The following is a 22050-nucleotide window of genomic DNA, read 5'->3' as shown; positions in this document are numbered from 1 at the left end:
GCGGGCACAGGCGCTGGAGTGGACCCTGAGTGCCCATGGACACCACGCCCTCAACTGCTTCTGCTTCCCTCTGTCGGTGCCAGGAGCCTCACTCTGTGCACCCGGCTTTAGAAGGCGGGTGGCCGTGTGACCCCCTGTGGCTGCCCGGCATCCACCCTCTGCTGTCGTGGTAGGAGGGACAGTCTTGATGCCCCTAGCCAGGTGTGGGCAGTGACTCAGGCCGGGCCAGTCAGGCCCCTCTCGTGGGGCTCTCCATCTTGAGGGAGGTAGGGGATGGCTGAAGAGTGTCCTCGGCTGTGGCCCCTGGACAAGAGGCTTGAGAAGTTCCACTGTTCTCAGAACGTGAGAACATAACATAATGTTCTCAGCCCCTGGTGCGGCCCCATTTCTGAGCTTCTCCAGCTGCCAGACCATTCTGGGAATGACCCACTAGCCTGCTAGTGAATTCTTTCTGTTTAAACTAGCCAGATCAGTTTCTATTGTTGGCAACCAAAAAGAAAATATTAAAAAGAAAAGAAAAGAAGGCAGATGGATAGAGAAGAGAAGGGAGAATGGAGTCCCTCGACTAGAAAATAAAACATGCATGTTCTTGTATCAGCCCAACTCTCTGTGGCCTTAGGCCAGGTGTTCAGCCTCTCTGGGCCTTCCTCCCATGGCTGGGGAGACAGGGGGGTTTTATCTGCCCAGTCACCTGACAGGCTGAAGGGGCCAGATGAGATGACCTCTGTGAAAGGGTCAAGGCAGATCATGGGCTCTACCTGGGGATGGTGCCAAAGATACGTGCAGAGGGCGGCAGGGCAGGTGCTGAGCCCCTGTTGGTCCCTGCAGGCAGAGCTGCAGCAGAAGGTGGAAGAGAATGAACACTTGAGGCTGGAGCTGCAGATGGTGGAGACGGAGCGAGTGAGGCTGTCCTTGCTGGAGGAGAAGCTGGTGGATGTGCTGCAGCTCCTGCAGAGGCTCCGGGACCTGGTAGGCTCACGGGAGCTGGCACAGCCAGGGCAGGGGGAGGAGCTCATGGAGGGAGGCCCTGGTCTGTGTCAGGCGCCGTGGGGGGCACGTGTCAGCTCCACTTTCCAGAGGCAGAAATGGAGGCTCAGGGAAGCACGTCCAGAGGAGGGGCGGGCTCTATAACCCATTTTATGATGCTAATGTAATTTTGATCTCAAAAGCAAAGGAGGATAAATATAAGAAGGGAAAATTATAAGCTAACATCACATTTAAACATGGGTGCAAAAATATTAAATGACGTATTAGCAAACCAAACCAGCAGTGTTTAAATAAATGCAACATGACCAAGTTGGATTTATCCCAGGAATTCAAAGATGATTCAACATCAAAAAATCTGCTAACATAACACAACACATTGCAGATTAAAGGAGAAAAACAATATATTCATCTCACTGGATATAGAAAAGTCAATAACAGTCTCCTTTTATTACACAACCCCTCAGCAGATTACGAACAGTAAGGACTTTCCTTTACCAGATAAGGCGTCTCAGGCCAACTACCCCTTGCAAACCTCACACTTACTGTGAAATGTAAGAAGAAATCCTTCTGAAATAGAATCAAGACGGGCATGCCTGTCCTCTCTGCTTGTGTGCCAACTAGAGGCTTTGGCCAATGCAGTAAGACAAGAAAAAGGAAGAAAGGGCATAAGGATTGGAAAGGAAGAAATGAAGCTGTCCGTAATTATATATCGTATTCATCTATGTAGAAAACCCAAGAGAATCCAGAGGCAAATTATTATAATTCCTGGGCAAGGTTGCTGACAAATTAGAACACAGAGATCAATTGTGTTCCTAAATAGCACCCACAAACCATTAAAAAAATTTTTTCTTTCTCAGAGACATGTAACTTAGCCAGGATTGTATACCCACTGTGAGGTGGAAGTAGGATTTGAACCCAGGTCTTCAGGGTTTGAAGTGGGCTCTTGCCTGCACTTCAGGCTGCCCAGGACACACAGCTTCTGAGGCCCAGACCAACGTGACCGAGAGAGTCACCGAGTGGCAGCCCAGCGCTAGCAGACAGGGGAGGCAGTGGTTCCCAGCACAGCTCCCGGCCATGCAGCCTGGGGGCAAATGCTGGTTCTTCCACCTGCCAGCTGGATGGCTTAGGACCAAGTTCTCATTCTTTCTCAGCTTTGCTTTTTTCACAGGTTAAAATGAGCATAATAAAATAGGTTGTTGCAAGGATTAAATGAGCTAATGCGTGAAAATGCTCTTTATTCACGGTCATTTCCCAAGTGCCTACTTGGGCACATAGATGGTGATCCATACATATGTGATCTTTGATGGAGCGGATCCTGCACACTGCTCCACCCACCAAGAGTCTGAGAAGCCCATGAGCAGTGCAGCCAGCCTAGGGGTCGGGGGCGAGGAAGGGATGACTTGGGGGACTCTCAGGAGCCCGTAGGGGCCACCAAGTCCCGCCCACCGATGAGGCCATGACAGCCACAGTCCAGCCCAGCCCTGTTCATTTCTTTTTAAGAACATATCGAAGAGAGCGCTGGGGAAGATGTTGCTGAACACACTGGACGCTTGCAGGGACCCCGCATGTGGTAAGAGAGCTCCCCTATCTTTCAGAGCCTGGAGAGCATCTTGACCTGGCACCTTCTGTCCTAAGTGTCCTGTCTGTAAAATGCCACCCTCGTTCCTGCGTGACCACCTGCATAGGGTATAGTCAGGAACAGGCTTCAGAAAGTTACAAGTGCTATTTGACAAGAGCAAGGGAGGAGACACCCAGGGGAGACGCACCGGGCAGCTGGGAGGGCAGTTCAGACTTGTTCCCACAGTCACAGGGCTTCCTGTGGGCCAGGCACTGGGGATGCACCTCACGTGGTTTTAACCCCACGTCCTTAGGACAGCCCAGCGAGGAAGTGCTGTTATGACACCCTTTCCACAGATGAAAAGACTGAGACACAGAGAGGTCAAGTGCTGGCCACACCCGAGGCCTTGCCTCTCTCCCTTAAGCACTAAGCTACAAGGTCCCCATTGCTTAGAGGTCAGGGCAGCCGAATTTCTCGATGAAATCAAGATGAGCTGGGCCGAGTTCCTGCTGAAGAGGCCGCAGAGGCTGATGAGGCGACTGACTGGTGATAAACTTTTGCTCGCTGGCCTCCCAGGCATCACCGCACAGGGCTCAGGGATGTCCAGTGCCCAGAATGGTCGCTGGCATCAAGGAAGAGGTCAGAAATTGTGCGCCAGAAGGCCCCTTCCCCAGGGTACTCAGTAGGAGAGGGACAGAGAGGGAGATAGCTGGACAGGGCTGGGAGGGCCCCGGGGAGGAGGGAGAGTGGCGCTGCGGGCCAGAGGGAGTCGACTGAGCCGCCCTCCCCACCCACTCTTTCCTTCCAGAGGGGATATGTGGCCCCTCGGCCTTGCTGGACGCCCTGCACCAAGCTTTGGCTGGCTGTGAGCTCTTGCGTAGAGAGCCCTTGGCACCAGCTTCTGCAGCTCCTGTGCTCACCAGCTCCCTCCTCATCTCCTGCTGAGCTCGCTGGCCCAGCCTGTGGGAACCCTGGTCAGCCTGGCCACCATCAGACCAGCCTCCAGGATCAGCCTGGCCACCATCAGACCAGCCTCCAGGATCAGCCTGGCCACCATCAGACCAGCCTCCAGGATCAGCCTGGCCACCATCAGACCAGCCTCCAGGATCAGCCTGGCCACCATCAGACCAGCCTCCAGGATCAGCCTGGCCACCGTCAGACCAGCCTCCAGCATCAGCCTGGCCACCGTCAGACCAGCCTCCAGGATCAGCCTGGCCACCATCAGACCAGCCTCCAGGATCAGCCTGGCCACCATCAGACCAGCCTCCAGGATCAGCCTGGCCACCGTCAGACCAGCCTCCAGCATCAGCCTGGCCACCGTCAGACCAGCTTCCAGGATCAGCCTGGCCACCATCAGACCAACCTCCAGGATCAGCCTGGCCACCATCACATCCTTGGAACCCTGGAGGCCCTGACTCCTTCTGAGGTGGGGCCAAAGCTCAGAGCATCACACTGCAGAGCCTAGCAGCCATCCCTTCCTTGGGCTCCTCCCAGATTTCCTTGCAGCCCCTGCATTCGTGCTGCCAGAGTCCACATTCAAGCCCTGTAGTTGCTGGATCAGCCTGCACCTGCTGCCACCTCCCTGCACTCAGAGCAGAGGTGCCCACTTTCCTGCCCAGCCCAGCCCAGCATCCCTTCCCTAGGCTCCCAGTTTTTCTTCCCTTCTCGGCACTGTCTCCTTCCTCCCACTAGTGTGCCTGCTGCAGAGACTCTGTGCCCAACCTTCAGGTCACACTAGTCCAAGGGGAAAATACCCATGTCCCCAGAAATGTTGAAGACCAGGACTGGGGGAAGTCAAAGCGGAGAGTCATCACTGCAGGCTTCCTGGTGGAGGCTGGCCCTGAACTAGTTCTAGAAGAGAGGTAGGATTTAGATGGGCAGAGAGAGGAAGGAAGGGCATTTAACGTGAGGTAACAACAAGCACAAAAGTGTGGTGCCAGAAAAAGCCCCATTTATCTAGTACCCGGATCCCCTCTTTCCTGAGCACATAGTAGGTGCTGGGCCTCATGGAGTCACAGGAAGGAGCAAGACAAGCTGCCTGGCCTCACCTACCTTAAAATCTCATGAGAAAAAAAGATACATTGTCACATAGTGCAGTGTAGGTGAAATCAGTGCTAACCCGAGGTAAGATAGAGTATCATGAGTCCAGCCAGGAGGCATCTGCCTGAGCCAAGGAGGATGGACGCGCTACAGGAAGGAACGCAGGGGCGAGGGAGGGGCCTGGAGGGAGCAGGGGCAGGTCACAGGGGACCTTAATGGCAGACCAGGATCTGGGACTTGGTCCCGCAGACAATGGGGAGCCGTGGGAGGATTCTGAGCTGCCTCGTTGAGGGTAGGCTGGAGGGAGTGAAAAAGAGGCAGCTGCAGGACTGTAGGAGCAAGGGGTCACTATGGGACTGGAGCCAGAGCCATGGAACACAGACGGGGGACCATGGAGAAGGGAGGCTCAAGGGGGTGCCCAGAGGGAGCCCAGGAGCAGCAGGCACGCCAGGGCAGGGGCCACAGGGCAGGCTCGGGACAACACCTCACCTCACGTCTGGCCTCAGACTCTCAGCAGCTTGGATGGGTGCCAGAGGCACTGGGGAGCCACTACAGGCTCGTAAGCAGGCAGTGCAGGCCCAAAGCCCAGTTTCCCAATGGTTCCTCTGGACGTGGAATAAAAGGGACCTAGGCCAGTGGCCATGACAGAGGGACTACCCCACCCCTGATCCTGTCTGTTTGAGAAGGTCCCCGGGCACTGAGGAGGCTGGTCTGGGCAGAGGGGGCTGCCCCCAGCTTGCTCCTCTCAGCTTAGCCTGAGCCCTCCGGGTCCTACTCCCTCAGCTCTGCCTCTAATGACTGCATGACCCAGGCGAGCCCCACGTGTGCCCCCCGCCTGGTAGGAGGGGCTGACTGTTCCATATGTTGATTGTGGTTGTGGTCACGGGAATCTACACACGTGTTAAAATTCGTAGAACTGGGAGCTGCTCTCAGAAAAGTCAGCCTTACTATGTGCTAATAAAAAAATTACAGGGACTGGCAGAGACGTTCCCGAGGTGCCCTCAGCTCTGGCTGCCTGATTGGCAGTCAGCAGGCAGAGGGTGCTTGTGGACTACAGCTGCACGAAGCTGTATTTTCAGGAGCTTCCTAATGAAAATCTTCTCTTACCACGTCCCGATAAGCCAACATTCATCATCACACTCATATGCTCATAATCCCACTGGAGGCAAGTTTATGATGTGGACTAGGATTCACAGGTGCCCAGAGAGGCTAGGTGAGCTACCCAGCAACACACAGTAAATTAGCATCCAAGCTTGGAGTGAGGCCTGTTTTCTGAGCCCATGTCTCATGCTCTTTCTACCACAGCCAGCTGTCTCTGGCTGGGAAACTCCAGGCTTGATAAGGGTTTGGGGTCTGGATTAGTTATGGTACAGGCCAAACTTGATTAAAGGATCCCAAAATACTTTGGGTCAAACAGCATGGAACTTATTTCTCTCCTGTAACTGTCCAGAGGTGAGTGGTCCTGGTTGGCAGAGCAGCTCCACTCCATATGGTCACCCACAGGCCCAGGTTCCTTCCACTTTGTTGCTCTGCCATTCCCTAGAGTGATGCCATCCTTTGTACGGTGGAAGCCAATTCACCAGCATTGCATCTGCCTTCCAGCTCACAGGAAGGAGGAGAGAGGAAGGGAAGGGTCAGGCACTCTGCTCACATCTCGCCTACTCTCATCCCATTGGCTATACCTAGCTGCAAGGGAGGCTGGGAAATGTAGTCTGTAGCTGGGCAACCATGTGTCCAGCTAATGCTAATATTGTTAAAATAAAAAAGGCTTCCAGTTTCCAGTCCAGCATGTAAGGAGCTTGAAAGTCATCATTGTGTCTTAACAGCAAGTAAAAAGCTGAACAAATTGAAAAACCAATGACTCTTCTTGGATCCATCAGAGAAGTGAGGTCAAAGGGCAAACAGCTGCCCTCAAAATTGGAGAGACAGACAGGGGAATACAGAGAATCATGAAAAGATATATGTACTCCCACGTTCACTGCAGCATCATTTACAATAGCCAAGACATGGCTGCAACCCAAGTGTCCATCAATGGATGAGTGGATAAAGATAATGTGGTGTTTATATATATATATGCACACACAATATATATACACAAAGGAATATTATTCATGCATTAAAAGAAGGAAATCTTGCCATTTGTGACAAGGATGGACCTTGAGGGCATTATGCTAGGTGAAATAATTCAGAAAGAGAAAGACAAATACCATACGATCTCACTTATACGTGGAATCTAAAAAAAAACAACCAAGCCCATAGATGCAGAGAACACAGTGGTGGGGCGGGAGAGAAAATGGGTGAAGGGGTCAAAAGGTACAAACTTTCAGTTATAAAATAAGTAAGTCCTGGGGATGTGATGTATGGCATGGCAACTGTAGTTAATAATACTATATTGTATTGTGTATTTGAAAGTAGTTAAGAGAGTAGATCTGAAAAGTTCTCATAGGAAGAAAAATTCTGTAACTGTGTATGGTAACAGATGTTAACTAGATTTATTGTGGTGCTCATTTCACAATGTATACAAATATCTAATTGTTATGTTGTAGACCTGAAACTAATATAATGTTACATATCAACTGTATCTCAAAAAAAAAAGAACCTTCGAAAAAGATACATAGAATCACAATTTATCAAAGCAGAAAGCTACCTCTGCAGGAACCAGCACTAGAACAGAACACTCTGAACTGTGACTAACGAATTGCCAGAGGCTCATGTGGACAAGTGTGCCAGTTACACAGTCCAGGGGGCACCAGTCATGGGGGGCCTGCACCTTTGTGAGTTTTCTTTGAGAGCTCTTTGAGGCCCTACCAGTTCCCCACAGTGAGTATAAGAGAAAAGTCTTCTCATGCTTCTGGTAGGGGGTGGGCAGGTAACCATTTTGAAGTATGCCAGAGCATTCTGTTCTTTTTTTTTTTTGGAGGAAGATCAGCCCTGAGCTAACATCTGCTGTCAATCCTCCTCTTTTTGCTGAGGAAGACTGGCCCTGAGCTAACATTTGTGCCCATCCTCCTCTACTTTATATGTGGGACGCCTGCCACAGCATGGCTTGACTAGTGATGGGTAGGTCCTCACCCAGGATCCAAACCAATGAACCCTGGGCCACCGAAGTGGATCGTGCAAACTTAACTGCTGCAGCACCAGGCCAACCCCTATTCTGTTCTTCTTAACGAAGCCTGCCCTTAAGAGGAAGTAGACTTCAGAGCAAGGAAAATTGTCCGAGATAAAGAGGGGCATTACATAATGATAAACGGGTCGATTCTCCAAGAAGACATAACGATCCTTAGTGAGTATGTGCCTAAAAACAGAGTGTCAGAATACACGAGGCAAAAGCCAACAGAACTGCAAGGAGAAGTTGATGAATCCACTATTCTATCTGGAGACTTCAGCACCGCTCTAACAGAAGTGGACAGACCCAGCAGGCAGAAAATCAGCAAGGACGTGGTTGACGCCACAGCCCCACAGTCAACTGGATGTAACGGGCATCTGCAGACCGCTTCACCCAGCAATCGCAGGACACACAGTTTCCTCAAGCTCACATGGAACGTTCACCAACGTAGACCACACTCTGAGTCATAAAACACACCTTAACAAATTTCAAAGAACAGAAATCATACAGTGTCTGCTCTCAGCCCACAATGGAATTAAAATAGCCATCAGTAGCAGAAATATAGCTGGAAAACTCCAAAATATATGGAGAGTAAACTACGCTTCTAAACAACACAGGGGTCAAAGAAGAAATCGCAAGAGAGAGACTTTCAACTAAATGAAAAGGAAAATAACAGTTTATCAAAATCTGTGGGATGCAGTGCTTAGAGGGAAGTTTGTAGCATTGAATGTATATATTAGACAACAAGAAAGATCTAAAATCAATAATCTAAGCTTTCACCTTAGGAAACTAGAAAAAGAAGAGCAAATTAATTCCAAAAGAAGTAGAAGAAAAGAAATAATAAAAATTAGAGCAAAAATCAATAAAATTGAAGACAGAAAAACAATAGAGAAAATCAATGGAATCAAAAGCTGGTTCTTTGAAAAGATCAATAAAATCAATAAGCCTTTAGCCAGGCTAACTAAGGGGAAAAGAGAGAAGACACAAGTTACTAATATCAGAAATGAAAGAGGAGGTCACTACAGAGCCCATGGACATTAAAAGGATAATAAAGGACACTGGGAACAGCTCTAAGCCCACACCTCTGAGAACCTGGATGGAATGGACCAGTTCCCTGAGACACAATCTGCCAAACCTCACAGAAGGAGGAATCGGAATAGGCCTATATCTATTAAAGAAATTGAATTAGTAATTAATAACCTTCCAAAACAGAAAGCACCAGGCCCGCGTGGGTTCACTGGTGAATTCTACCAAACATTTAAGAAAATTACCCCAATTCTCTACAATCTCCTCCAGGAGACAGAGGCAGAGGGAATACTTCCTAACTTATTCTGTGAGGCCAGCATTACCCTAATACCAGAACAGTACAAAGACATTACAAGAAAAGAGAGCTAGACAGCAATATCTGCCATGAAAATAGATGCGAAAATCCTCAACTTAATATTAGCAAATTGAATCCAACAATGTGCAGAAAGAATTATACACCACAGCCAAGTAGATTTATCACAGGGATGCAAGCCTGGTTCAACGTTCAAAATTCAGCTAATGTAATCCATCACATCAACAGGCTAAAGAAGGAAAATCACGTGATCATATCAATAGATGCAGAAAAGCATTTGACAAAATCCAACATCTATAAAAAAAAAAAGTCAGCAAACTAGGAATAGAGGGAACTTCCTCAACTTGAGAAAGAACATCTACAGAAAACCTACAGCTAACGTCACACTTAATGGACAGAAACTAGAAGCTTTCCCACTAAGATCAGGAAGAAGGCAGGGACGTCCCCTCTCACCACTCCTCATTGTCTTACCAGAAGTCCTGGCTACTGCAAAAGACGGAGGGAGGAAACGAAAGGTGCTGCAGACTGAACGTCTGCATCCCTGCAAAGGTCGTATGTCAAAACCCTAATCCCAGTGTGATGGTGTTGGAGACGAGGCCTTTGGGAGGAAATTAGGTCAGGAAGGTGCCCTTCTGAGAAGAGACAGGAGAGAGCTTGCTTCCTCTCTCTCTGTCTCCACCTTGTGAGAAAACAAGAAAGTGGCCATCTGTAAACCAAGAAGAAGCCCTCACCAAGAACCCAACTATGCTGGCACCCTGATCTTGGACTTCCAGCCTCTAGAACTGTGAGAAATAAATGTTTGTCGTTTAAGTCACCCAGTCTGTGGTATCTTCTTACAGCAGCCCGAATTGACTAAGACAAAAGGTATACAGATTGGGGACCTGCCCCGTGGCCGAGTGGTTAAGTTTGCCTGCTCTGCTTCAGTGGCCCGAGGTTGGCAGGCTCGGATCCTGGGCACAGACCTACACAGCACTCATCAAGCCGTGCTGTGGCAGCGTCCACATACAAAAGAGAGGAATATTGGCACAGATGTGAGTTCAGGGACAGTCTTCCTCAGCAAAAACAAAGTTATACAGATTGGGAAGGAGGAAGGAAAATCGTCTTTGTTTGCAGATGACATGATCATCTAAGTAGAAATCAAAAAGAATCCACAAAAAAACGGCAACTAATAAGCAATTGTAGTAAGATTACGGGGTACAAGATAAATATACAAAAGTCAGTCGCTTTGCTGTGTACCAGCGACGAACAAGTGGAATTTGAAATAAAAAACACATTACCATTTACGCTAGGACCCCCCCAAAGTGAAATACTTAGATGTAAATCTAACAAAATATGTACAAGATCTATATGAGGAAAATTGCAAAACTCTGATCAAAGAAATCAAAGAACTAAATAAATGGAGCCATATTCCATGTTCGTGGACACGAACACTCAATATTATCAAGATGTCAGTTCTTCCCAACTTGATCTCTGCGTTCAGTGCGACCCCAAACAAAACCCCAGCAAGTTTCTTTGTGGATATTGACCAACTGATTCTAAAGTTTCTATTAAGAGGCAAGCGACCCAGAGTAGCCAATTCAATATTGAAGGAGAAGAACAAAGTTGAAGGACTGACACTCCCCGACTTCAAGACGTACTATAAAGCCACAGTGATCAAGACAGTGTGGTTTTGGCAAAATAATGACAAACAGATCAATGGCACAGAATAGAAAGTCCAGAAACAGATCCGCATAAATATAGTCAACTGACCTCTGACAAAGGAGCACAGGCAATACAATACAAAGACAGTCTATTCGATAAATGGAGCTGGAACTGGACATTCACATGCAACAAAAAAGAGACAATGAATCTAGACACAGACCTTAGACCCTTCGCGAAAGTTAACTCAAAGTGGATCATAGACCTAAATGTAAAATGCGAAACTATAAAACTCCTCGAGTATAAATAGGAGAAAATCTAGATGACCTGGGGGTAGCTATCACTTTAAAATACAACTCCAAAGCCATGATCCATAAAATAAATAAGTGATAAGCTAGACTTTGTTAAAATTAAAAATTTCTGCTCTTCTCGAGAAAGATACTGTCAAGAGAATGAGAAGACGAGCCACAAAATGGGAGACAATATTTGCAAAAGACATATCTGATAAAGGGTTATTATCCAAAACAAACAAAGACTCTTAAAGTCAATAATAAGAAAACTCACAACCTGAATTTTTCAAGTAGGCAAAGGTCCTAAACAGACATCTCACCAAAGAAGATACAGAGATGGCACATATGCACATAAACAGACGTTCGACATCAGACGTCATTTGGGAATTGCAAATTAAAACGACAGCGAGATTCCACTACACACCTATTGGGACGGCCAAAATCCGGAACACTGACAACACCGAATGCCGACGAGGATGTGGAGCAGCGGGAGCGCTCACTCGTTGCTGGTGGGGAGGCCACGAGTGGTGGAGCCTCTTTGCAAGACAGTTTGACAGTTTCTTAAAAACTAAACATATTCTTATCATACAATCCGGCAGTCACACTGCTTGGCATTTACCCAAAGGAGGTGAAAACTTACATCCAAACAAAAACCTGCACATGGACGTTTCTGGCAGCTTTATTCGTAATTTCCAAAACCTGGAAGCAACCAAGACGTCCCTCAGTAGGTGAAGGGATAAATGAGCCGTGGTCCATCCAGACGGTGGAATATTACTCAGCACTAAAAAGAAATGAGCTCTCAAGCCATGAAAAGACACGGAGGGACCTTAAATGCATGTTACCAAGGGAAAGAACCCAATCTGAAAAGGCCACATACTGTGTCATTCCAACCATGTGACATTCTGGAAAAGGAAAAACTATGGAGACAGCAAAGAGATCAGGGGTTGCCAGGGGCTGGGGGGAGGGAGAGAAGAATAGGCGGAGACCAGAGGAATTTAGGGCAGTGAAACTGTTTTGTGTGAGACTATAATGCCAGATATATGTCACTGTACATTTGTCCAAACCCAGAGAATGTGCGACCCCAAGAGTGAGCCCTCGTGTAAACTGTGCACTCTGCGTGATGACGAGGTGTCAGGGTAGCTTCGTCAGCTGGAACAGGTGCCCCCTGCTGGTGGGGCACGTTCATGGGGGGAGGCTGTGGGGAGGAACGGGGAGTACGGGGGAACTCTGTACTTCCCACTCAATTTTGCTGAGAACATAAAACTGCTCTAAAATATAATGTCTATTTTAAAAAGAAGAAAGAGGGAATGGATACAGGAAGTCTCTCAGCTGTCTTTGCACAGTCAGCCTTGGTGTCAGACACTTCCTGGACCCTCAGCCTTACCGACTTGCAGCCTAGGTGGCTTTCCCTTTGACCCAGTGGGGAGAGGCTGGGACCTCCTCAACTTCAAGACCTTGAACATGGCTGCGACCTAAGCATCTGCCTGATGCTCTGCCCTGGTCCAAGGTTGGCCTTGCTCCCTGCCTAGTGGAACCTGGCCCAAGGCCTGCAGCCCCACACCACCTCAGGGACCACAGACTTCCCTGGAGAGAGGCCCAAGTCACTGACCGAAGGCAACACCAACGTATGTGACCAACAGAAACCAGGTATGGGGTTTCCTCTCACCTCCACCTTTGCGTGATGAGGAGAGTGATGAGGTCCCTGTCCACAGCCACGCAGCTGAAGAGCAGACTCAGGATTCTGTCTGACTCCAGCCCGTACTCGTAACCACTTGACCAGGCTGTCGTCATGATAAGCAGGCAGGGCCTTCACTGGGCACCAAGGCACCGGAAAGGGGGTCAGAGGGCCTGATTTCACAGAAAGATGGGGCACACCCTTGCTGAGCTGAAGGCTGGGGTGATGTTTCCAGGCTGAGAAATGGTAGAGCCTAGGGAACTGCCATCCTCGGAAACTTGGGGTTTCCTCTGGTCAGAAACAGAATAAATGCACAATTCCTTAAAGCTTCACCGAAACAGGGCCTCCCCTGATATCTGGGCTGAAACATCAGTCATGATCCCATGGAGAAGTTTTCTGTCGCTTGAGGCTCCTGGGAGCTACCATTAACCAATGAATCCCTTGGTAAATGCCTCTCAATAAAATTTTAAAGTTTCCTTGCAGCTATTTGAATCTGAAAACTTCCTATTAAAATGTCTACAAAGTCTGTGATATTCTTCCTTCAAGATGTAAAGCCGAATTCCTGAGCTAGACTTAGTGACGCACTTCTAACAAAGAGAACGTGGCAGAATCAATGGTGTGACTTGTGATACTAGGTCGTGAAAAGCCTTGTAGCTCCCTCACTCTCTCTGCCGTGAGGACGCCCAAGCAGCCCCATGGAAAAGGCCACGTGACAAATCAGCGTCCTGTCAATAGCCAGCAAGGAGCGGAGGCCTCGGCCAACAGCCACAGCTCACATCTTGGAAGCGCATCCTCCAGCCGTGGTCAGGTCTTGGGATGAGCACGACTCTGGCTGAGATCTTGACTGCGAGACCCAGGACCAGAAGTGCCCAGCTGAGGGCCTCCCAGGTCCTGCACAGGAACTGTGTGAGCTCATAAATGAATCTGGATTCTTGTTTTAAGCTTCTTTAGTTTGCGGGACAACTTGTTTTGCAGCAATAGACAACAAATACATTTCCTAATAACAATTATGCTTCTTCAGAACGTAAAGTACTTTGGGTGTGCTTGTGGCGGGTGTTAGGTGTATTAGTAACCATCGGAGGCCTGACAAAACTCACTAGCAGGTTGGAAAGAGGACAAGAGTCCCCAGGCGTGGAGCCAGCTGAAGGCTGAAGGAGCACCCCAGGGGAAAGGGTCGGCATGCACATGCTTGCTCAGGCCTGATGGCTGCCGAGCTCCCCCTCCAGCCAGCAGACTGTCACACACACCCCGGCCCAGTGCAGGCCAGGTGGCCTGGGGGGCGGGGGCAGGGGGAGCAGGCAACCAAGAGTTGAGGAGGTGACAGGAAGCGGAGTCTGTGTTAACCGAGTTGCCCGGCCCGGTGCAGGCTGTGTTGTCCCGCTGGACTTCACTTACACAACAAAAGCAGAGATAAAATGATCATGAATTTCCAGACAGCGGCCACAGAGCATTACACCCCACGCCCGGGCCTTTCTGATTGAGGAGCCCTGTGCAGTCACACTGGCGCTGGCCCTGGGTGGGGTGGGGGGAGGCGGGAAGGGGGCATGGGATAGGGCACTAATCCTAGCATGTCTCAGGAAAAATAGGACAATTGAATATTTGTGAACAGTCCTCATATCTACCACTCTTCTTTTGCCTTTTTTCTAGAAAGGCTTCTTTGGGATTGTTCAAATTGTCTGCAATCGTTAAAAATGTTTTCTGGCAAATTCTAACTAATGTTCTTTCTCACCTAGGACGAAATCATTCTGTTGCCCTTAAATTGCCCGCCCTCCCCGCCGGACCAAAAAATACCCTGTAACTTCACACTCTTGCCACCAGGTGGCGAACCCATGGGATAGAGGAATGAGTGAGAACCGGTTCAAAATCACTCAAAGCAGAGGTCGGGGGCCACGGGGTTTAATGGATTTTAATGTCTCCTTCGTGGGTGTTTGCCATCTCTTCCCACTACTTGTGCTCTTATTGACTCAATATTTCTCTTAGGATCAGCTCGCTTATAAGTTTACTTAAATGATTTTGAGAAGGAAAGCGTATGTGCTCTAATTTAGAAGGTAACGTATGTAACACGTTCACGGAAAATACGACACCGTTGTTAATTCTGACCGGATGTGTTGCTGAGCCTGAGGGGACAAGCGAGTGTCAAAGTCCCCGTGCTGCCAGCTGCCCACGGGAGGAGGGGGCCGCACCAAGCCAGGCAGTGTTGAATCCTTTTAATCACAAGAGACAAAAATCCTCCAACGCCAGAGACAGATCAGAGGGGGTCAGGCCCCCCTCTGTGCCCTGACGGCGTCCGGCAGGCCGCACCGTGGATGGCTGACCCGGCACCAGCTATGCCAGGCTCCGAGCGATGATGCACTCAGCCCTCACAGCCCCCTGGGAGGCAGGTTCTTCTATTCTCCCCATTTTACAGACGGGGAAACTAAGGCAGAGAGAGGCTGAGACTATTGCCCAAGATCACAGAGCTAATAAGTAGCAAAACTGGGTTTGGAAGCCAGGCAGGCTGCTCCACAGCCCGGCCCCAAACCGCGTATTGACAGAGACGCAGATGCAAAGAACCAGCAAGCAGGGCTTCTGGCCGAAGGGGCCCCAGCAGCTGGCGCAGGGGTGACCCGTCTCCCCCGGCTGCACACAGGCTAAAAATGCTAGACAACAGTCACCACCTCTTAATCCCCTCTGCTTCCAGAGAGAAGGAAAAGTTGCCTCAGGAGGGGAGTGAAGGATTCCAGGCCCCCAAAATAAAGGTTTTCCAAGCAGCTCCCCTTATAATACAATTACCACACTAAGCTCTCTCCTTCAGTCCAGGGGTGGGAGAGGAGTGACTCTGTCCTTTGTGTGTCTCATTATTTATATCATAAGCAGGTCCCACCTGAAATCACCAAAAACCCTTGACCGACTTCCAGTCACCCTTCGCTCTGTGAACAGCACCCAGTACACTTCCCTGAGGGTGCCGGGGGTCCGTGAGGAGCTGCTGGCCTCGTGGGCAGACAGACAGACAAACAGCAGTGCTACTAACTCAGCTGAGGGAGCGGGTCAGGGAGGGCTTCCTGGAAGAGGTCATGCCCCAGGTGAATCTTAAAGGCTACAGTGTGCCAGCAAAATTTAGGGGAGGGCTCCGGAAAGAGAAAGGCACAGAGAGAGGAATCACCATGTGGGTGGGGAGTAGGGGACAAAGATGATCCGCCCTGAAGCTTCCGGTCAGGAAGGGACTACAAGGGAGCCTGGAGAGGACGGCCAAGGAGAGCCCTGCTGAGGAGCTGGAGATTACCCTGAAGACACTGGGGAGCCAAGAGAGGATGTTGAGCCGGGGAGTGGTGAGGTCAAACCTCTGTAGGCAGAGGCAGAGACTGGCACCCAGGAGACGGCAATCCTGGAGAGATGGGGATTGGCCAGAACTAGAGGAGAGGTGGCCAGCAAAGGTGACGGATGTGTATTACACACCTACTCTGTGCCAGGTATGGGTGTGGTTATAGTGGATCAGAGTCCCTGCCCTCCTGAAGTTCATGTTCAGCAGAAGGAGATACTTCATAAATGCCAAAAAAAAAAAAAGTAAAAATAAGATAATTTTAGGTCCCGATAAGTGGTACGAAGGAAATTAAATGGAGGACCATGGCGCAGAATAATGAGAGGGCTGCCTTATTTATGGGGGCCTTTGTGGAGGGGTCATTGAATTGAGACATGAATGATGGTCAGGAGGAAGCCAGGGGAGGGTCTGAGGGAATGGTGCTCTGGGCAGAGGGACCGGCAAGTACAAAGGCCCTGCGGTGGGAAGATGCTGGAGCATCTGAGGAACAGAAAGGTCAGTGTGGCTGTAGGTGAGCAAGCAAAGAGAACACATGATGAGGTCAAGAACTGGGCAGGGACCAAGCCACACAGGGCCTCGTAGGCCACAGAAGGGGCACGGCGTTTATTGCGGCTGCAGTGGGAAGCTAGAGCTGACAGAAGACTAGGGCGGTGGCAGTGCAGGGGGGACATGGTTCTGTTCTGAATGTGTCTGGGAGCTGAGACAACAGGGATCGCGGAACAGTCAGACAGCAAGCGGAGAGGAATCTGTGGAGGAGCATTGCAGAGCGAGGCAGAGAAGGCAGCGGTAATTGGAGGGCGTGTGGGACCAGGGGAGGGCCTTTCAAAAGGGCGATGTCACAGGCTGTGCGGAACCTGATGGGCATGTTCCAGTGGAGGAGAAACTGATGGTGCGGGAGAGAAAGGGGCAGGAGCGATGTCCTCCAGAAGGGGAAAGGGGTGGGATTCCGAGCACAGCGCAGAGTTGGCCCTGTAGATTGGTTTCCCGCTGCTGTGAGAGACTGCCGAGAACTTGGAGGCTTACTCACAGCAGCACTCACTCAGTATCCCACACTCTTCTTGGCCAGAAGCGCGCTCAAAACGGTGGCTCTTGCTTCTCTGCTTGAGGTCTCACAAGGCTGGGGTCGAGGTGTGGGCAGGGCTGCGCTTCTCCGGAGGCTCTGGGGAAGTGGGGAAGAACCCGCTTGCCAGCTCTGTCCGGCTGTTGGCAGCACCCAGCTCCTGCCTTCTCTTCATGTCGCCAACGGCACGTCCTCCTCGCGCTCCAGTCTCTCCAGCTTCCCCTCCTGCTGCATCTCTCTCTCGCTTCTTTTCTGTCACCAGTTGGAGCAACTGTATTTAAGGACTTACACGTTTAGAGCAGGCCCTCCTGGAAACCCTCTCTTTTTCAGGTCAATTGTGCCTTAAAACCCAACACAGCCACAGCAGTGACGTCCTATTGGGTTCATGGGGCCCAGGACTGGGGTGTGGGATCTTGGGAGTCATTCCTGGGAGTTCTGCCCACCCAGCCTCCTAGGAGCAGGACCTTCTTGCACTGCAGCAGGTGGGAAGGCAGAACTTGTGGGCACGGCCACGGGCTGACTGGCAGGTTTGGTGTCAGGATACATCAGCTGCTGTGACAGAGACCCGAGAAGACAGAGGCTTAAACAAGATACAGTTTTCTCTCACTCAGGGAAGAGCCCAGCTGGGCATGCCAGAGCTGGATGCCAGTCCCAGAACCGTTAGGGACCCAGGCTCCTCTGTCTTTTTGCTCTGTCATCCTCAATTAAGGGCTACTCCTCGTGGATGGAGATGGCCTCCCCAGCCCCTTGCAGCCAGCAGGAAGCAGAAGCAAGAAGCTACTCACATCACTTCTCCCTCTTTTCCTATTGGCCTACACTTGGTGATATGACTATGCCTAAAGGCAAAGCAGGCTGGGAAATGTAGTCTTTAGCTAGAAGGCCATATGTCTAGTTAAAATTCTTTTTGTGTGAAAGAAGGGGAGAGTGGACACTGGGGGACGGTAGTCATCCCTGAGTTAGCTTGTAAGGAAGGCCATGATGGTGAATAGGATAAAAGGACAGTGATAGGGCCTCTGGCCTGGAGATTTGGTGAAGTCAGAGATGAGCTGGAGCATCAAACACGTGAGCTGGAATGGGGAGGTGGCAGGCAGGGGGTGGGGCATTTGAATCAAGGCTTCAAGGAGGAGCGGGTACTGATGAGGGCCAGTCTGGGCAGGACTGGGAGCGGGGGTGGGGGGGGCAGGAGGGTGGAGCCGAGGGCAGGAGCACGGGGGTTGGGGGTGAGGGGGAAAGAAGCCAACAGACTGTGAGGCCAGGATACCCAAAGGTCCCGGAGAGGGAGGGCGGCACTCATGCTGAACAGCAAGTCCTGCATCCAAAGTGGAGGTCACCCATGAAGGATGGGGAGTGACCAAGAGGAGGAGCAGCAGGCGGGAACGGGCAGCCTGGCAGACAACATGTGTGTCAAAAGTTGTGGTTTGGAGACAGGAGAGAAACCACCCAGAAGCAGCAGGAAGGACAGGGTCCTGGGGACAGCCGGGTTCCCATTCTTCAAGTGGAGGAGGATGTGGGGGTGAGGGTTGCTTGAGAGAGGTGGAAGGAGGGTCAGAGGAGGGTAACAGAGAGCGAGCAGAGAATGGGGCCACAGAAGAGGGGATGAAGTCCAGAGATATGCAGGAAGCTGTTGGCCAACCTGGCGGGTGATAGGAGGCGGGAGTGAGGGAGAGAGGGCCAGCTTCCTGGGTGTGACCAGGTGGAGGGTGCTAGCCCTGTCTAAGGTGGAGAATACTTGGTAGGGGGAGCTTCCGGGGGTGGGAGGAGACAGGGTCCGGTCTAGGCCGTGGTGAGTGTGAGGGCTCTGCGGGACGCTCAGGGGGGTTCCGGAGGTACAGGATGCCCAGGTCTGGGCTGGAGCCGGAGATGCGCGGGCCAAGCGTGCGCAGCTGGATTTGAAGCCAAGAGAGAGAATTCAAGACTGCAGAAGGACTCGGTGCCCCCGGGGAGTAGAGACGACCTGGTTTGGCTGTGAAGCAAAGGGGAAAAGTGGATTGGTGGGGAGCATGCTGTGGTCTTCAAAACACACGCTAGATTTTTCCAGACGAAGGCGGTAGTAAATGTGTTTACAGACTGAGAGGAAGGGGCAGAGGGCGGGGACCTCCATAGAGATACAGGCGGGGGTGACCTAGCAAGGAGCCTGAGGGGCAGGAGCAGGGAATGCCTCAGCTTCCCCACAGGGGAACGAGTGTAGTAAGCTGGGCCACGTGGGCAGCCGTGGAGGAGGAGCCCCCCTCCCTCAGGAAGCCCAAACAGCTGCCCCCAGCCCCACACAGGCCTGTCCCACTGAGATAAGGAGAGCGGGCCTGCCCTTTGTGCCCAGAGACTCCTCAAATAAAAGATGCCACATCCGTAAATGGCGCCTGCTGCTGGGGGCACACGCGAGCGTGTTCACAGGTGGGAAGGGGATTCAGAAGGGTGAGGGCCGAGTGGCCCTACCTGGGTAAGAAAACAATGCGCACAGAAACAAAAGGAAAGGCAGCCTTGCTGGACACTGGGGTTGAGGGGAATTTTTATTGCCTTCTTCCTGCTCATCTGCATAGTCTAATTTTTCCACAACAAAAATAATATTTTATTTGTGTAGTTTTTGTGGTTTTAAGTCGTACAAGCTAAAACCAAGAAGGAAATCTCAGAGGGCCGAGAGGAACTGAGAGGGTGGGCCCGATCAGGTCAGGTCAGGAAACCCGGCCTGGGGCTGTGGGACCCCCACCCACCAGGAGCCCTTCCCCACCCACTGGAAGGCGTGCAGGCAGGTGGAGGTGGGACAGGCTGAGGTCCCCAAGGGATGGAAGAGCAGGGGCTGAGTTCCTGTCCAGGGTCTAGGCTTCAGTGGGATCCTCACGGAGTGCCCACCAGGTGATCCCAGAGGAGCAAGCAGGTTCCAGAGCAGGTGTGACTCCAGCCCTAACCCCATTGAGTTTTAGAAGGGTGTAGAACCCTCCAGACTGGGGGCCCAGCACACTTCTCTCAGGTTTGAGGTCCTCGGCCAACACTGCCATGATCCAGGGCCCCCTTCCTCTCCTCAGCAGCACCTACTCTGCCTCCTCTCCTGGGCGCCTCCAGCCAAGGGCTCCATCTCCTCGGGCTGCTGGCACCCCTTCCTCGTGTTCCCAGGCATTGCTCCGCCCGGCCGTTCCCACGCTTCAGTTCCCCCACCCTACCTGCACGTGCAAACCGTGCCCTCGCTGCAAACCCTTTGACTCAGTTCATAGTTCATCATAGGGACATTTTTATAATTTACTATAAAACGCATATGTTAATGTTTTAATTTTGTAATAGAGTTGTTTATACTATTTTACTGTTAGGCTTGATTTTGATTCATATTTTGTAATATTAAAAATATAATTAAATTAAAAATACATTTCTCTTTTAAAGGGAAACATTTAACATAAATAACAGTAACATGTGTGGAAAGCTGATGTCACTCCACCAAGTAGAATGTACTATAGAAACAATGCAAATGAAACCATGGTTTTACCTTCTAGCTGGAGGCTGCGGTCTGATGGAGGCTCTGAGCCCCAGGCCTGCAGCAACTTGTTAAAAAGAAGGATCAGGAAGTGCTAGAAGGTGCTAAAGATGCGGTGGCCTCAAAAGGAGACTTTCCTCCACTTATTCAGAAGGACCAAAGAGAATTAAAAATGAAGTGGCGCTCCTCTCGGTAGGATTCGCAGCCCCTGGGAGCTGCCCACCCTCCACCTCTGTGAGGCGAACAGACGGGGAGTATTGCTCCCATTTTACAAGTGAGGAAAACTGAGATCCGGAGGAACAGCCAGCAGAGCCACTCATCTCGGAGGCCTCCTCCTCCCGGAAGCCCTCCCGGCCTCCTGGACCAGGTGCAGGGCCTCCTGGGTTCTCCCACACACCCGTGGCACTGAGGCCCTGGCGGTACAACGGGATGTGCTGTGGGACTCCCTTCTGTAAACTGGGGTTGACCTACGGTGCTGTGCCCAGGGCCCTGGCACCCTGAGGACTCCCTGCCTCTGGAGATAGGCCCTCCGGGGCTGCGCTCGCAGGATAAGCCGGGCTCTTTTCATCACTTCCTTCCTCCCACTCAAACAGTGGCCACCATCGGCTGCCTGACATAGAGCTGCCACCAGGGCCTCAACAGGACAGTTCAGGCCACAGCAGGGGTGCCTCAACCACAGGTCTCACAGGTAAGTGGCCCTCTTATTACTCAGCACAGCCTCCCACCCTACGGGCTCCTCCCAGGTGGGACAGGCCTGGTGGAGAGAGGAGGCTGGCAGTCAGTCCTGCCTCTGTCCGTCCTTGAGCATTCCCCTCTAGAGACAGGGTTAGGAGGGCGCATTCACTCTGAGACGCTGGATCCTTGGCTGAGTCCAGATTCACTGGTTTTTCAACAAATATTTGTTGGAAGGCCCTGGAGGGGAGAGCTTGTCTTAGGAGGGGGAAACAACCCCCCACTGAGTCCTGGAGGAAGCCGGGGAACCGGACGGAAGACGGGGGCTCATGAAACTTGTTTGAGTCTGGTCCCTGACACGGACCGTGGGGTGACCCTGCACAAGTCCCGGACCGTTGCTGGTGCTCCATTTCCCCAGCTCCGAGCATTAGCCTAGACCAACGGCGTTCCAGACAGAGCCCCTCCTGGGTTCGCCCCCCTGTCGCTGCCTCAGCATCCTCACGCTGCTGTCTCCTGCATCAGGCATCACGTCAGAGTTCACTTAGCTTTGGCCAAGCTGTTTGGAGTCCATGGGACGAGGTGGTCTTTCAGGTCTACCCCAGCGGCCTGACCCCTGGCTGAGGTGTGGAGGCTGAGAGCAGCTGGGGAAGGCGATTCCAAGGCCCTTTCGCCAGCTCTGGGGGCCGGGGGCCAGGCCTGGGGGCCACTTAGCGGGCATCTGCTCTCCCTACCCCTGAGCTGGGGCTGGGGTCTCTGCTAGGGGCCAGGAAGTCCCTTCCCCCTCCCAAGAACATGCTTGCCCGCGCCCCCTCCCCAGCGTGGCCACACTCCCTGTCCTGCCTTCTGAGTGTCTGGTGAGGGCCAGCCAGGCCTGGGTTTGGCCCGCTTCACTTCCTTCAGTCTTCACTCCATTTCACAGAGGAGAAA

General features: G+C 51.4%; 1 protein-coding gene across 2 annotated transcripts in view; it reads left to right on the top strand.

Moving 5' to 3' along the window:
* The window catches only part of EFCC1 (EF-hand and coiled-coil domain containing 1), a 44095-nt gene extending 37258 nt beyond the window's left edge, over positions 1-6837 (top strand). The window contains exons 6-8 of one of the 2 annotated variants that reach the window (XM_044754722.2): positions 829-969; positions 2488-2557; positions 3354-6837. In XM_044754722.2, coding sequence (XP_044610657.2) covers positions 829-969; positions 2488-2557; positions 3354-3490 — 348 coding nt within the window. In that variant the 3' untranslated portion in view covers positions 3491-6837. The remainder of the gene's footprint in view (positions 1-828; positions 970-2487; positions 2558-3353) is intronic. The other variant, XM_070493089.1, reaches the window with a different exon arrangement.
* Positions 6838-22050: the final 15213 nt, after the last annotated feature.

The sequence above is a fragment of the Equus asinus genome, chromosome 21 (assembly GCF_041296235.1).
Source record: "Equus asinus isolate D_3611 breed Donkey chromosome 21, EquAss-T2T_v2, whole genome shotgun sequence".
Taxonomy (NCBI): Eukaryota; Metazoa; Chordata; class Mammalia; order Perissodactyla; family Equidae; genus Equus; species Equus asinus.
This window is presented reverse-complemented; position numbering and strand designations above follow the sequence as displayed.